We start from the raw sequence: 16,085 nt of genomic DNA, 5'->3' as shown, positions 1-16,085 counted from the left end.
TAACGGTGTACTCAAAAACTTGACGTACTTTTGAATGATTACTTTCTCTCATACATAATGTCTTTCTCGTGAGGTTTCGCAAAACGCTTTCTGGCTTTCGGTTATTGGTCGATGGGCATGTAGGAACGGAAAAACATGATTGGCGGATATAGAAAAATGTGGGGTTCCTCCCGCAGCCGCGTTTACCGCGAAACTGTAAATCGAGAAATAAAAAATAAAAAAAAAGGAAAAGAAGCAGTTTAGGGGATAGGAGACGGAGAAGGAAATATTGAAAAATGCGTTGCCTTACTAGCCATGTTTCTGCAGCTATTGACTTTTTTTATTTAATCATTAGTGTTGACTCCATTTAATCTGCATGATGATCTGCATTTCCCGTCTCGATGGTGTTTTTGACAATCTTTATTCTCATTGGCGTAGATCACTGTTTGCAGATCAGTATAGCGATCATACATCAATTCGTCGGTAGACCCTTGTCTTCATTGAACGGCCATACGTCATTGTGCGCGATTATTGCGCCACTTACGCGCATAAAGACCTGACATGTATATGTTACCGTATTAACTGTTATACCAAACGCACAAACGTCGAACAATGTGTTCTTTTTTCCGCATCTTGTGCATTCGCTTACGTGCTCCCGCGTCTTTCTTAACCCAAACGCATTCATTGACTACAAGTTGTTGTTGAGTCATCTTATCAGATCTAATTTAAGTTTTTATCATGCGACCTATCGCTGTATGCGTTACGTAATTTGCCAATTATGCGAAGTCAACTTTGCTTAGAAGTTGCCCAGAGCCATAACCGCAATTGTGCTGTCATTCTCAGTTTCACTGCGTGTTCTATTTGCTTTCGCCTTTTACGCTGCTTGGCCTTTTCGGTGTGTAGTTTTATTCTCTTAGATTTAGATTCTTTGGAACGCAGAAGTGCTTTCATTGTACTATCTTATTCATTGTTATTATTATTATCATTAGGAAGACATTAAGTTTTCCGTTGTCAAACAGCGCCTTTGAACGAAAAAGCACTTCTTTGACTCGCAAGGTTTTTCTTGGTTTCCTTTTTTTTTCGGTATTGGTCTGTTCTTCAGTGTATAGAAAGGTTTCATGGGTACGTTCTGTAAGCACTTGTTCTATCAAGTACGCATAACTCAAACCGGAATATTAATGAACGGACGGGCTATGTTTTTCATCGTGGTTCTTACTAACAGTTTTTATAAAAAATAGAAGCTCAACAACCTGTAACTTATCAAACTTTTGGCCCCAAAAACGGCTCTTCCACGTCTGCAAATGTGGTGACTTCAGGTGAGTGCACGGGTAAGATTGGCAGCTGTCAATGCAGTCGTGATGCTGGTTTGTCAGAGACGTTTGCCGAAAAGGTTAACGTATCGGACATTTCCATTCAGTCCAGTATATGTTCGCTCGAGAAAAACGAGAGCTTCCGCTCGTTGCAGCTTGACTTGAGCTTGCTTAACGATAATGTGAAGCTCGCTGGTATTCCAAAGGTAGCACCGTCTCGTGTATCTTTCGTCGACGTTGATGCGAAGACAACGCCTTTGGATCGGGAACGTGCAATTACTCATCCTCCCCCGTACGTTAAACCACATCCTCCATTTGCTATTTACTCCGCACCCGTTGTTTCCGTCCGCGAGCTTACAAAGCCTGGTGCTTTGAAACGTGTGTTTCATTTTGAAATAGATGTGAGTGACTACCCTCTTCCACCCAACGAACTATGGATGGTAGGAGGTTCGTTTGGCTTAATGGCACCAAATTCGAACACCAACGTTGACCGACTCATTCAATTGCTTCATAGCACGACGGACATGGATGCTCCTGTTATAATGAAGACTACCTCTGGTCGTTGGCCCACCATATGGGAGGAAGACATGGCTCGCGAACTATTAGTGACGAGACGTGAACTGTTGACGTGGGCATCCGATTTTATGTCCATAGCTCCAAAAAAGCAATTGCTGTGCTTAATGGCACAACATGCCCAAGACGAGAGCGAAAAGCGGGTGCTGAGGTTTTTGTGTAGCCGTTTGGGTCAACGCGCGTTCTGTCATTTACGGGGCGATTTAAACGTTAGCTTAATCGATCTATTAGAGGCTTTCCCCAGTGTCCGGCTTCCCTTGGATCACTTGCTCTCTGTTCTTCCACAGCTCATGCCGCGCTGGTATTCACTGTCTAACGATCCGGCCTCAAGCAATGGAATACTAGAATTTGCCGTCACTATCGTTGAAATTGAAAAACCCGACCATTCTCTTCGCAATGGCGTTGCTACCGGCTATCTCAAATCCATTGCTGAGAAGTTTCTGGCGGGCGAGCGCGATTTGTGCCTTCCTATGTTTCGCGGGCTTCACCGGAATCCCTTTGCGACTCAATTTACGTCTGATGGCCCAATGTGTCTTATTGGTGCCGGTGTAGGCGTAGCGCCGTTCCGTGGATTTATTCAACGACGACTGATGAACGCGACTTGCGCGGGCAAGGTCTGGGTGTTCCATGGATGTCGCAACCAAGAGTTGGATGAACTTTACCAAGGTGAGTGGGACAAGCCTTCGTCTCGAAGCGGCTCCTGTTCTCCTGCGTCCGCTGCCCGGCCACCAGAGCTTGAAACAGAGACGGAAGAAGATGTGGTAAAGCTGGAGAATACGAAAGATGACGGACCAAATCATTTGGTTGTAGAGTCACGTTCAAAGTCACATGCGTATGTTCAAGACGAGCTACGCAGGAAAAGTGATATTGTTTGGAGTGTCCTGAGTCACCCTAATGGCCGTATATATCTTTGCGGAGCTAAGCAGGGTTTCTTGAAGGGCGTTGAGGATGCTTTAATAGATATCTGCATGAAACATGGAGGCATGACAAAGTCCGAAGCGGCTTGTCAGCTTGTTGCATGGCAAAATCCGCTTTCTCTCAAATTTGTCAAGGAAATTTGGTAATGCATTCTTACACTATTCATTAGTTTGTATGACAAAAAGGATTTTTACCGATTTTTCGCCCATTTCTTGAAATTCTATGGCCACCTTTCTTTCTTTGCAATTGTTTATTATCTCTCTTTAGTATCGATGAACTTGATGGTTCGTACTACTTGCTTTGCGAAACGGAGGCTAAAGAATTTTATCAACCCTTTTCAATCCTATAGTTGATTTTTGGGAAGTGTTGCATTATGGCTTTCCGCCGTCTTTGTTTTTTCCATTAATCCTTCTGATTTTGTACAGTACGTTTTAGAATTCTCTTCGACATTGTTATATACCTAAATACTTGTTCAAGTTCATCACTACGTTGTAAGAATAAATTGAATTGAACCTTTTTCATCTTAGTTTTGTTTAATCATCCGAGATAAATTTAAAACATTAAAGGTTCCGCATTTTTATCCTCAAATAATAAATATCTTTGATATGATAACGTATTGTCTACTAAACTAATGTAACTCATGTTTTTGATCGCATCCAGTCCCCTTGCATCCAGTTCTTCTTGTAATCTCTGCTTAGCCTTTCTCTGTCAGTACTTCATCTTCATCTCCTTAAACGTGAAAACTTTTATTTGTTAATTAACAAAAACCGTATAGCACGGTGTATGAAGTTAACGGATAGTATTTGTTCTGAGAATAGTTTTCATCCGTATCCTCTTGCGCGGCTCCATACCACATTCCCTTCCCCTATAGCATCTTCCACCTCCTACTACTTAAAAACGAAGAAACCACAATTCGCGCCATTGCTCAAATGCTAGTCAATTTTTGACATTGGTGCACTCCATAGGTTGTGTTTATTACGTTTTGGTTCATCTTTCCAACGATATACTCCAGAAAAGCTGCATTCCTGCAGCTTTTGTTTTGAAAACAACCAGCACCTTATGGGAGTTTCCCTACTAATTAAAAGGTTTTAATACGGTTTACTGTTTATAATGTCAAGATGGAAAGGAACAGATGGTATGAACGCCAACAGTCAGAAGCCTAGTGCACCAATTTTAAGTGACACAAGGCAGAAGCCAGATATCCCGTCAGGATGTACGTTAGAAGAACTGGAAACAAGGCTTGGAATAGAGCAAAAGATTAAGGATGGCGCAGAGAACTTGCTTCAGGTATTTGATACAAAAACGAAGAAGGAGGACCGAGACAAAAAGGAGCTTTTGAGAGCACAGGTTATGCAGGAATTGGAAAATTCGAGTCGAAAAATTGAACAAATTGAGTCCATGATTGACAAATTAAAGTTGGAGCAGCAAGATTCTGATACTGATTTGCTTACACAGACCGACTTGCAGCGCACATTGCCTTTCAATCAATCAGTTAAAAACCTTACAACGACACATACAGTGGTAACTCATTCAAACAATGAAGTGTCACAACAATCGTTTTCTCAATCTACTCAGGTGCTTGATAATGCAGACCTTTCGATAGCACAGATGTTGCCAAGTGATGAAGAAAGCTATGACGATGAAGATGTTGCTGACGACGAGGCAGATGTTGGACAAAATACAAAACAGTACAGTTCCGTACAGTCTGGGAAATATTCAGGGTTGCAAAACTTCGAAGAAGTTTGTCGTGATCTGGAACGTGCTTGCGCATATCCATGTCCTGAAACTGTAAATTGTGCAAACTGCATGTGTAATCTTCTCCATAATATGCAAGCAACTCTTCCAAAACCTTTATGGATGAAACTCGCGGGATTACTTCGAAGAATGCTATCCTTTAGCATCACTGAGATAACAGGTTGCTCCTTCCGCATTCTTCGGTTGTCTCTGATTAAATGTACAGCATTACAGCAAATGGCTGATGTTCGAGCAGAACAAATTTTGGCTCGGTCTTTATTGGCGAATAAGGATGAACAGCGGGTAGAACGCGAACAAGCTTTTTTGCTTTTTCGTTGCCTATGTAACGCTGTGAATGATACGGAAGATTTCTCTATCTTGATGCCATCCTTACGTACAATTGTTTCCATCGCAGAACAGTCTGGTGATCCATATCGTTTCGTCTCGTTGGAAACTCTGATTGAATTACTTGTTTCTTCCCCAACGCTATTACTGGAGGCTGACTGTTTACGACCGGTTTTGCATACACTTGTTGATGGCACACTGTCACCAAACTTAGCTGGAACAGCAATTTTTGCACTAGTTCATATTCTCGATAATCCGATGGCATACAAATGTCCCACACTTTTGACGGATATTGGTCTACTTTGGGTTCCATTAACTAGCTTGTACAAATATCACATTGATGATCGAAATGATGATTCTTCCGATCAATCGTCGAATGTGACTAGATGTTGTATCAAAGTCGTTTCCGCTCTACTTCTTACTTGGCCGGGTTTATGTACTCTCTTTGCAAATGATGCGCAAGCACTTAAATCATTAGTGGATGCGCTACGGGTTCCTTCTTTTAGCGCTCGTTCAGACATATTGGATTTATTTTTCTCGATTTTCAATATTGAGAATACAGGCTGGTCAGAATCCTTTGCCGCAGGAAAGCGGCTGACAATCGTGAAAACAAAGGCAAGCACAAATGATGATGAATTTCTGCCCATAAAGCCAAATACTCACACAAATAAGTGCATGTCTCTTTCACAACATTATATTGCATTTCTTTTATATGTTTTTTTAAAACTCGGGCTTTTGGATGGAATTATAAGCATGATTAAACTGAACGATGATATCCTATTGTCAAGAAAAGCAACTTTTCTATTGGGTGAATTGCTTCAAATGTCAGATCGCTATATTCCTGCTGAGTTTAGTGCAGAAATTCAATCACTCCCTTCATTATTTGAAATGGCCTCTCGTTTTAACGCTGAGGATCGTTTTGTTGCTACGTCTGTGCTCCAATCCATTGAAGGACTGAACCGAATGCAGGCCCAATCTTATGATTTAACTGCCAAAAAGCCGCACTCATTTATATTTAACAAACGTTGGACAGATGGCTCCTTTCGGGGACAACGCCAAGTTGAGCACGTAAAAATCAAGATGGGTTTACAATTAGATGACAATCATTTTCGACATATATTATCTGAAACAAATGTTCTAACGACTCGGAATTATCAAAAATGGCAATGGGATGCTTTGGTTGAGTTACTTCAAGGTCCTTTGCTTAGTGCAAAACGATTAGAAGAAGCCATGCATGCAACAAAATTTATGAGAAGGTTACTAGGTTTCTACAAGCCGTTTAGTAATCGGTTTTCAGGTATAAAAAATACCAAACCTAATCATAAATATATTCAAGTTGGCTGCCTTTTATTCAGCACTCTGCTAGCTAACCCCGAAGGGGTTAAGTACTTAGCTGAAAGTAAGGTTTTGCGTCAAATATCCGAAGCGCTGCAACAACTGGATAACAATGCCGATGTATTTATGGTACCGCTCTTTTCAAAACATCGCCTAGCAGATACGTTGAGTTGGGGGTATTTTCCTATGTTAGGTGTTCTATCATCTTCTAAAGAAGGCCTTAGCGTTTTAGAGCGATGGCGTATATTTACGACTCTTTATCATCTTTCAGAAAATCCTTCATGCGATTACTTAACAATTGTACTGTTAAAACATCTTGATTATCGTTTGGAGGGGCATCCAAGAGTACTTCTCTCAAAAACTCTAGTTGCAGCTGATGATTCTGTTCGCACAGAAGTCACCAATTTCCTAAGCATTCTATTGCGGTCGGATTATGCAGATTCTGAATTACAGCATTGGGTCATTGATTTGCTTATTCTGCAACTTTACGATCCCTTTCCTGAAGTCTGCACTGCAGCTGTTCGGTTATTGAACGATGCTAGTGCAGAGTCGGAGTCACTTTTGGAATACATAATCCAGCGGAAGCCTTCTTTAATTCATCTTGGTGATATAGGGGCTTCGTTGCTACTTCGATTTCTCGCAACGAGCGCGGGTTTCTTATATCTTTCAGAAATTGATTACGTACAGCGCGAGTTGGAACAGTGGCACTCGTGGAAGAATGCAGCTTATGTGGATGCAGTGGAGCAGAACCAATTGCTTGCAATCATTGATGAACTAGGCCTTGCTACGGATATGTTTAAGCCTCTCGAGTCTGATGTTCTACCTTTGCATTTTTATGGAGAATTAGTTAAATCTCCTGAGGGTTGTGAGTTGTTGCGCAAAACTCAGCATATGGAAGAGTTTATGTCTATAATCAGAAAACATTCAATAACAGAGTGTTCTCCTGGTGCTACCCATCAGCTTAAAAGCGCATTGTGGACGGTGGGTAACATTGGAAAGTCTACTTTTGGTATTCCTTTCTTGCATGAACATAAAGCCATTGAAATTATTATTGGGATTATTGAAACAAGTCCAGTTGCTAGTGTGCGAGGAACTGCGTTTCACGTACTTGGATTGATTTCGAGGAATGACGAAGGGTTGTTGCATTTAAGGAAACATGGTTGGTATACGCTTACGTCGTTAATGTCCGTCTCTCGAGGTCTTTGCTTGCCGGCAGATTTCAAAAGAGTCTTTAAACCAATCTACACACCTCCGATACCTAATCGCTGTTCTGCTTATTCGCCAAATTATTCATCCTTTTCACAAGAGGAGAAAGAAGCTGTTCGTCTTGTTGCTAATCTGTCAAATCATGTACTAAGCAACCAATCTGCCAGGAAACTTACAAGGCTTAAATCACGGTCGCCCGACGTTTTCGAATCCAGAGAAGTTATTAAGGCATGTTTACAACTGCTAAGCAATTATCATTATAGGACCCAAATACGCTCTTTTGTATACAGTTTTTTTCAGTCGCCAAATTTTTATCGAGCGTGCTATGAAGATGATGTTTCCTAATAGACGCCCCAAGCAACATTCTGCTGCAGGTTTGCATCCTCGGTTGATTGGTTTCATTCGTTACCTTGTGTATATCAACCTTCAATGACATTTCATGAGTTGTATTTTTAGCATATTTTATACTTTTTTGCTACACGGGCACCTCTAATTTCTTTATTTTCTGTAGTTTTTCTAATAATTATTAGCAACAAAATCAGGTACATCTATGGTATATGGCAATGTGCTTTTCTGGATAGAGGTTCTAAGAGTCGCGCTGTGACACTACTTGCACACAAAGCAAAAGGACATGCCAAATCCTCTTACGGCTACCGCGCTCTAAAAGACCAGTCTAAATAAGATTACTCTAGTGCTCTGTATACAGAGCATATTTTGTTGGTTCAGATACATATACTTGTTTGAGTTTTGTTTTTCTCAAGTGGTTGCTTTTTTCATGTTAAGCTGAAAACCTTGGTTCATTCTCATTGTTACTTACTTTTTTGGGCTTTTCTCTTTAAAAACGAATCAAATGTCGTTACTGTGGCTTAACTATGCAAAGTCTGGTTTTCAATGGCCTCAAAAGGAGCATTGGTTTAGGTAGTAAGTACGGGCTTATCATTCATTCAACAAAAGCAATCATTCCTATTATTCACGACTATCAAGCAAGCACAGATATCATTGTGCGACAGAACATCTGTATGCAACAGTTTCGGACAACGATCAGGAACATTCAAAAGTACTTGCTTAATGAGCAACTCAATGGTCGATCTCAAACCAAAATGATGTACGTCAAAAGGATATTAAAAGTGATGACAAAAAGCCATGAGGATGCTGAGGATTTTATTTCTTGGATAGTTTTTGAAAGACCTTTCTCATTGCGAAAAGTGAATTTGTGTCTCATATGTTTTCTTAGGCTTTCACATATCGCACCGCTTTTATCCACAAAAATACTGAATGCATTATTCTACTTTGTTCATTGTGAGTCTTGTTGTAAGCGTTCATCATTAAATGTTATCGATACATTTGAGAAACTGCATATTCAACCTGATGAAACTACATTTAGAATTTTAATACATGGCCTGCTCATCCAAGAGCAACTACAAGAAACTTCCCGAGCGGCCATTCTCATGATACTCCGTCGAAAAGATCTTATGAATACTAAAACTTTGAGATTAATACTGACTTGCAAATAATAAAAGTTTTGATCGTACCAATAGCACGTTGGGAATGAACTCATGGAACAACATTTTGGTTTTGATGCATTTGGTTACTATCTTTGACATACAGTAAATGGATAACATTAAAAAAGTCGATTTGGTGGTTTAGATGATTAGAGGGAAATAGTCTTAATACCATATTTCATAAAAGCTTGATAGTCATTTAAGGTATCGAAATTACACGGAGTGTGTAATATTGCTTGAATAAATAAAGTATTATGTGTTTTTAAAACTCTGTAAACCCACCTCGAACAGCTTTAAGCAGTTCTCCATATCACTTAACAGGCCATCCAGTTCAACCTTTATGATCGCTTTATTGTGAATGCCGTTTGGAGGATCATTAAAAATCTCCATGTTCAAAGGCCTAACATTCACTAACTCGCATGCATTATTTCCCGTTGCTAAATTCTGTTGAGAAATAGTAAGTGGAGCAAGCCGCGCACGCAATTTGGAAACAAACGGCTTCACAGGCTGACTTGCTACTCTAGCATTCATCATGCTCGTTGAAGAGTCAAGTGACGCCCGCGCTGGGGGTTTTGGATGAGGAGCTGTGCTAGGTTGTCTATTAGTAAGAGGTGTCGGTTTATGGTCGTTAACGGATGGAAGTCTAGTGTTTTGTTCTGCACTACCGGCATTTTCAAAAGCCCCCATCGACATAGAACGAAGAGGTGCCTTATCATCTGCAGTTTGTGAGTGCGGTTTTCGAGGGTTAGCCAAACCCGGCGACATTGATAATCCGCGTTTATCTATTTCGGTACGCTGTCGTTGAAGGAGACGAGGTAATGGACGAACAGGCGCGGACTCAAGAGCGTTCTTGGACTTTCCACGAATTTTATAGTGAGCAAGCTCATTTGTTTCAGCATTTACAGGTGGCTTGGGCAAGTCACCTGCCATTGATTTTGTAGTTTTCGTGGGTAAGTCGAATGTGGGAAGCTCAATTTGAGAAAAGGATGATTGATGATCAGCAGGGTCACTTGTTGTGGAATTTGAATGGGAATTAGATGAGGAATGAGGAGCGGACGGAGGAGGGGAATTACTTTGAAAGAGTTGCATTAAAGGATGGGAGGCTTCAGGGTCATTCTTGGTGGGTTTTAAAGTTTCTTGATAAGAATCAGTAACGCTTTGGCCTTCTGAATTTTTGGATGCATCTGAATCAGTGGTCTCAGCTGCTGATCCCTTAATAGTACCGAACTCCCAACCTTCGTCAGAGTCTAACTCGTCACTTGAACCGGAGGAATTACCGCTTTCATCATCTGTAGGTCCGATGGCTAGACTCTGACGAACACCGCCTGCACTTTTCCATCTTTCGTATCGGCGAATCAACGGTTGTAACTCAGTAGTAGACGAACGCGAGTAGTACCGAATAAACTTCGACTTCAACAGTTCAGTAGCACTTTGTCGTTCTTCAGGAACCTGCTGAAGACAAAGAGAGACAAACTCTTTAATTAAAGAGCTAAAATTACCTTCTAGTCGAGGAGATTCCGAATTTGCGACTAAATAAACAGCACGCAGGGGATCTTCTTTCGCAAACGGCGGCATGCCAGTAGCTATTTCGTATGTTGTGATTCCAAGCGACCAGATATCGGCCTGAAAAAGGTTAGTCTAAAGGCGCTGTGAACAAAAGCAATAACATACCATGTAATTGTAATCTTGGCCGTCTCGAATCACTTCGGGAGCCATCCAGTACGGTGTGCCGATGAATGTAGTACGCTTCCGGCGACCTATGTTTAGTTGTGCAGCAATGCCAAAATCGCAGAGTTTGACATCTCCATGCTGTGAAATAAGGATGTTTGCAGCTTTGATATCCCGATGGATAATTCCTGCTCGGTGAATGAACTGTAGAGCGAGTAGGGTTTCACGTATGATGATAGAATTATGTAACTCGTCAATGCTGCCAGCTTCCATAAGGGTACGAACACTTCCTCCTTGACAGTAGTCCATGATGATCCAAAGATGTGTTCCCACAAGGTAAGATCCTCTGTACATAATAATGTTTTGGGCTTCACACATCTTGAGCTCACTAAGAACAGCAATTTCCTTCTGAATGTCGCTGACTTCATCTTCCTCCGTATCCAAATTCAGTACTTTTATAGCAACAACCTCTTTCGTTTTAGTGTGCATTCTATCAGTGTTAGCAACAAGAAATATCATTTAACATACCCTTTAAAGACTGAACCATAGGATCCACGTCCGATCAGCTCCCTCTTCGTGTGAGGAGTGTCAATCTTGTGTTGGGACATTTCCAGTTGACAATTTATAAGCTCGGTACCTCACAAGTTCATACAAGCGCTCAAATATCATAAACAATGTACAAGACTTACAGCAGCGTTAATGACCTTGAGATACTCTGTGGGTGTCTACTGGGTACTGTGGCAGATTTATGGTGGTTAGGATATGGTGGAGACGCGCCAAAGGCTCTTTCAGTAAATGATCCTTACTAGCCCCTAGAATTAGTGCAACTTAAAAAGAATCAGCGCAAACGAACTGGTTTTTGGCACTATCCACAAACGTTTTCGGTCTTGTTTCTGTTGCAGCAATTAGCGCTCATATTATACACTGTGATAACAAAAAACTACTACTTAATTCCGTTTATTTAAGAATATTCAGTGTTGTGATTATCTCACTAAGTCCCTTTTGATAACGATTTAGAAATATGAAAAATATACTTTTATACATTTTAATTCAGGTTTTAAACACTCAGACGAGTTAAGCGACATGCGGCGCTTGTCATGATATACTTTTGCGACAGTTTTGGTCGAAATTAATAAAATGTTGTTAAAAGCCGATACTACTCAAGAGAGAACATATAATTGATGTCGGCTAACAGCTTGATGCTTTCATAAATGTTCTATAAATTTCTGCAAGTGGCCTTGAATAGCTAGAATGCCTTTTCAAATCGAGGCGTTCAAGACATACTAATTTGTGGTAGCAATTCACTTAGAAAAATTTAAGCTCATACACGAAGTTGCGAGTATCCAACCAGTAATCCTCCATCTTTAACAACATAGATATTAAAAAGCGCCAGTTACACGTCAGTATTGGACTTCCTCTGCGTGTCAAGTTGTCTTAAGTTTCAAAACATATTTCGACTGTGTCAGTAAGTGCGATATTATATTATCTCTAGAAGAACGAAAAAACAAAAGTTGCTGTGATAATTTCGTTCTTTTGCCATTTCAGCAGAACAAAACCAATACTCAGGAAAAGCTTTATTAAGACAAGGAAGAGTGATTTTGTCAAAACAAGTAATTTCTTTACCCCGAAAGATTTAAACTCAAGAAAGTCGTCCAAACAAAGATATCCATTTAGGGAACCGATAAACAACACGCATGGTTTTTTTAAATTTATCCGAGATAGAGCCTGCATCATCGTCTAACGCAAATTCGATCGTTCGTTGGTTTAAGCGTCTACATCACCGAAACCAAAAACAGGTGCAAGAACAAATTTTCGGTCGTCCCCTGCAGTACGTGGTCAATATTTCCTCCGTTGCTTTGTTCGTAAAGAGCGAAGATAACAGAAGAGTTTTGTACGGCCATGTTCCTACAATCGTTGCAAAGTGCGGCTACTATCTCAAACAAAATGCAACTAATGTCAAGGGTATTTTTCGCATAAACGGCTCGTCTAAACGCATTCGGAAGCTAGAAGCCATATTCAATAGTGCACCTAGTTATGGAAGGGATGTGGATTGGTCCGAATTCACTGTTCACGATGCTGCAACTATTCTTCGGCAGTTTTTGAAATCCCTACCAGAGCGTGTCATACCCTCTGAACACTACTTCGCTTTTCGACAGGTCATGTTACTAACGGGGACAAGCGATGAGAACAAGATTCTCATGCTCGAAAGGTTGATGGATTTATTGCCACGGGCAAATCATTACGTTTTGCTTTATATCTTGGACTTATTAAGTGTGTTTGCATTGAAAGCATCGCGTACACTTATGACGGCCCGCAATCTAGCTGCGATTTTTCAGCCTGGCGTCTGTTCGCACCCAAGTCATGATAACATTCCCGAAGAGTACTTTGCTTCACAAGAATTACTGTTGTTTTTAATTAAGCATCAGGAACACTTCTTGCGACCTCGCACAGAACTGTCCAAGGTTTCGCATAGAAAACTGACTGAAATCGTCACGAAACCACATTGTCTGGAACAGACCGCTCCCGTGACAATTATTCCACTGCACAGGTTGCGCCGACATCCAACCGTTCCTTCGAAAAAAACTTCGCTTTCAAAGGCAACAGTAGATGCGAAACCATCGCACAGAGTTTTTCGCTCAAAATCGCTAAACCTTCGACTTGGCAAACGCTCTGCGGACAGAAATGCAGAAGCACCGCTGTAATCTGGCGTGCCAAAAGTTTCATACCTCTTTCGTTTTCTTTTTTTGAATGTGTTTTGCTTGTCTAAATGACATCTCTAGTTTTGTTTTAACCATTGTACATATCACTTTTTCAATTCACTCTTTTGCCAAATTCATTAGTTGCGAGCCATAGACCAACCTGAAGTTAACAGGCTGCTTCTGGTGGTTACAGTCCTGTACCACTTTTGCCGTCTTGGACTCGTTTTTCACTCCTTCAAATGTTTATACGAATGAAAAATAACATAGTGATGCTTTTTTAGCACTAGTAGAGTACACATCTTTGTCCCGTTACAAAATTCTACGCAGTAAAAACGATACTGCCATGCAAAGCGTATACTTACTAGACTCACGAACCGCTCCAGTCGGTTCTCGGGAATACGCCATTCTTATATAAACAAAAAGCCAGCATGATAAATTGCTAATCACCCAACAGGTCTTGTAAGAGTTGCAGCACCTTTTTCCGTTCCTCGTTTTCTGAATCCTCAGACGTTGAAAGGAACATTGGAATGCGCAACCGCGAAAGTTCCTCAAGTTGTTCGTGATGAAGACTGTCAAAGGCGTTGACAACGTTCTTGTCAAAATCTAAAAGCTCCTGCTCTTGTTCGGGCGTCAGCCCAGATACGTTTGACGGGGTACTCGGATCCACACGAATACCAGAACGCTCCTTGGAGCCGGTAACCTGTGCATTAGAATTGTTCGATGTGGCGGCACCAGTGAAAGGCTTTAATATTGCATTGAGTTCATCTTGTGATTTAAATTTTTGAAGTAGACGATGTCTTTTCATATACCAATCGCGTTCCATTTTTTCTTGAGCTGTTTTTAAGGATTTTACTCGTTGTAAAACATGCGGATATTGACAATACAGAGCAAATATGTATCGCAGAGCAGCTGGGTATGTATTTATTTTTGTAACATCAGGAAGAGGAGTAAGAGCTGCAGCAGGCCTTGGAGCTTGCGGTGCCTGACGTAATGGAACTGCAGCAAGACTAGGCCCTGTATTCACAGGTACGGGAGGTTGTATCGAAGGTGCGGCAGCGTTTGAGGTACTTTGTAACAGCCGTAACAGATCCGATAGTGATCCTTCCATTATTTTTAAAGCATCAAATGCGCAAATTGGCAATTCGCAGCAAGAAATTAATTAGACGTGTAAACTGTTTCTGTGACAGTCGTGTCTTTGACAAAAACTGAACTTGTAGCAGTAAATGCAGAAGTAATACTGCCTGATTGGGACGAGACGTCTTCTGTAGTTCTCACAACAGCCGGTGTTTTTTCGGTGATCTTCGGTGTTGTTGACTCGGTGGGAAGACCGGCAATCACCGAAAATTGGCCGCCGGCTCCGACGACCTTAATAGCAACATCTTTAATGGCTTTTGAGCGTATAAGAGTCGGAATAGCAACGTCTTCATCGTCTGTACCTTGACCGACTTCGTAGTTTTCGCCAGAACCCCAAGAGAAGGCTTTTCCGTGTTTGTCAATGGCAAGATTGTGATGGGTACCGCAGCAGACCTGGACAATGTCAACAAGACTAGGCACAATTGTGGGAATCGGAACTGAGTAAATGTTACCGCGATCATCACGAAGGACGGTGGAAGGCAACTCTTCTTCAGGAATACCAAGTTGGTGACGATCGTGACGACCCCAGGCAAGTACACGGCCGCCGCGTAAAATAGCCATAGAATGATGCTCACCACCGGTAATAGACTCAACCTTGAAAGGCGCAAGAGCTTCAACAAGCGTTGGCTCTTTCACAATCACACCCTCATCATTATTTTCGTAGTAAATACCGCACTGGCGGGCAGCATTCAAGCCCCAAGCATACACACGGCCATCACGATCAACAGCAAAAGAGTGATAAGAGCCAGCACCGACAGCGAGAATGTTTTTTAGGTTGAGCAAATGAGGTACCAGGCCCTCTTTTCTCACAGCTTCTGGTATTTCTCGGCCTAATTGACATTGCTGGCCGTTTCCCCAAGCATATACCTGTCCAGCCGTTGTCAATGCCAATACATGGTCCGTTCCAACAGCCACATCGGCAACTTCGGGGATATCAATCTTCGTAGGACTTGGTGAATGCTTTTGAGTGGCACTGAAGCCCAAAATACCGTCCGAGCAACGGAATGTTCCCCATGCATAGCACTCGCCCTCGTCTGTGATGGCGACTGTCAAGTTATCGCTGCACACGACTTTGACCACGTGCTTGTTCAAAAGTTCGCCTTCAACAGGATAGGGTGTGCCCTCCAATGTATCGTTGTCAATAGGCTCACCATCTTCGTCGACTTGATTCTTTGTTAAACGACCAAGTGCGAAGTCATCATTGACACCCCAGGTAAGAACACGGCCATCATGCGTTACTACAGCAGTATGCATGCCGCCGACAGCCAACGTGACGACACCGGCTTTTTCACGAGTAAGAGAAGGGTTAAGACGAGGCCGGTAAATAACATCAACATCGTCATCAGCCATACCAAGCTCATTCATTGAACCCGAACCGAAAACGTACACATTTAATAAGTGTGTAGGAGCCTTGGGCACATGGTTCAGACGATGCGCGTGAAAGGCAGGTTGTGTCGTTTTGGATGTAACGAGGCCGGTACGTGATCGTTTTATGGGACGATGCTCATCGTCGTGTTCCTCTGTCGCTTCTACGGCTCGCTGACGGCGTTTTTCAGTCATCGCCTTCATCCTCAGGTAGCTTCCATACCGTCTACGGATTTCTTTTGATTTCAGCGACTTCCAAGTTCCCAGCATTTTCTGTCAGCACGGTATTAGTAAGGAAAAAACCGCAAATCTCAACA

General features: G+C 41.7%; 7 protein-coding genes across 7 annotated transcripts; 4 read left to right on the top strand and 3 right to left on the bottom strand.

Moving 5' to 3' along the window:
• The first annotated feature begins 823 nt into the window (after window positions 1-823).
• SJAG_04459 (FAD binding protein) lies at window positions 824-3,422 on the top strand. The gene is made up of 2 exons (XM_002175520.2): window positions 824-1,101; window positions 1,218-3,422. The coding sequence occupies exons 1-2, from the start codon at window positions 1,098-1,100 to the stop codon at window positions 2,924-2,926; spliced, it is 1,713 nt and encodes a 570-aa protein (XP_002175556.2). The 5' UTR covers window positions 824-1,097; the 3' UTR covers window positions 2,927-3,422.
• SJAG_04460 (hypothetical protein) lies at window positions 3,391-8,018 on the top strand. Its single transcript, XM_002175521.2, has one exon. The coding sequence runs from the start codon at window positions 3,891-3,893 to the stop codon at window positions 7,743-7,745; it is 3,855 nt and encodes a 1,284-aa protein (XP_002175557.1). The 5' UTR covers window positions 3,391-3,890; the 3' UTR covers window positions 7,746-8,018.
• On the top strand, window positions 7,953-9,169 carry SJAG_06428 (hypothetical protein). The gene has a single exon (XM_011050756.1). It carries the CDS (start codon window positions 8,273-8,275, stop codon window positions 8,912-8,914), a length of 642 nt encoding a protein of 213 aa, XP_011049058.1. The 5' UTR covers window positions 7,953-8,272; the 3' UTR covers window positions 8,915-9,169.
• On the bottom strand, window positions 9,155-11,178 carry SJAG_04461 (STE/STE20/YSK protein kinase Nak1; the record flags this gene model as incomplete). The annotated part of the gene is made up of 3 exons (XM_002175522.1): window positions 9,155-10,525; window positions 10,574-11,060; window positions 11,099-11,178. The coding sequence occupies 3 exons, from the start codon at window positions 11,176-11,178 to the stop codon at window positions 9,155-9,157; spliced, it is 1,938 nt and encodes a 645-aa protein (XP_002175558.1).
• A 740-nt stretch (window positions 11,179-11,918) lies between these two features.
• Window positions 11,919-13,590, top strand: SJAG_04462 (rho-type GTPase activating protein Rga5). The gene has a single exon (XM_002175523.2). It carries the CDS (start codon window positions 12,265-12,267, stop codon window positions 13,270-13,272), a length of 1,008 nt encoding a protein of 335 aa, XP_002175559.1. The 5' UTR covers window positions 11,919-12,264; the 3' UTR covers window positions 13,273-13,590.
• A 118-nt stretch (window positions 13,591-13,708) lies between these two features.
• SJAG_04463 (fungal protein) lies at window positions 13,709-14,377 on the bottom strand (the record flags this gene model as incomplete). The annotated part of the gene is made up of 1 exon (XM_002175524.1): window positions 13,709-14,377. One exon carries the CDS (start codon window positions 14,375-14,377, stop codon window positions 13,709-13,711), a length of 669 nt encoding a protein of 222 aa, XP_002175560.1.
• Window positions 14,378-14,424: 47 nt separating this feature from the next.
• SJAG_04464 (ran GDP/GTP exchange factor) lies at window positions 14,425-16,038 on the bottom strand (the record flags this gene model as incomplete). The annotated part of the gene is made up of 1 exon (XM_002175525.1): window positions 14,425-16,038. The coding sequence occupies one exon, from the start codon at window positions 16,036-16,038 to the stop codon at window positions 14,425-14,427; it is 1,614 nt and encodes a 537-aa protein (XP_002175561.1).
• Window positions 16,039-16,085: the final 47 nt, after the last annotated feature.

This window comes from Schizosaccharomyces japonicus (assembly GCF_000149845.2).
Source record: "Schizosaccharomyces japonicus yFS275 unplaced genomic scaffold supercont5.3, whole genome shotgun sequence".
NCBI classification, from domain to species: domain Eukaryota; kingdom Fungi; phylum Ascomycota; class Schizosaccharomycetes; order Schizosaccharomycetales; family Schizosaccharomycetaceae; genus Schizosaccharomyces; species Schizosaccharomyces japonicus.
This window is presented reverse-complemented; position numbering and strand designations above follow the sequence as displayed.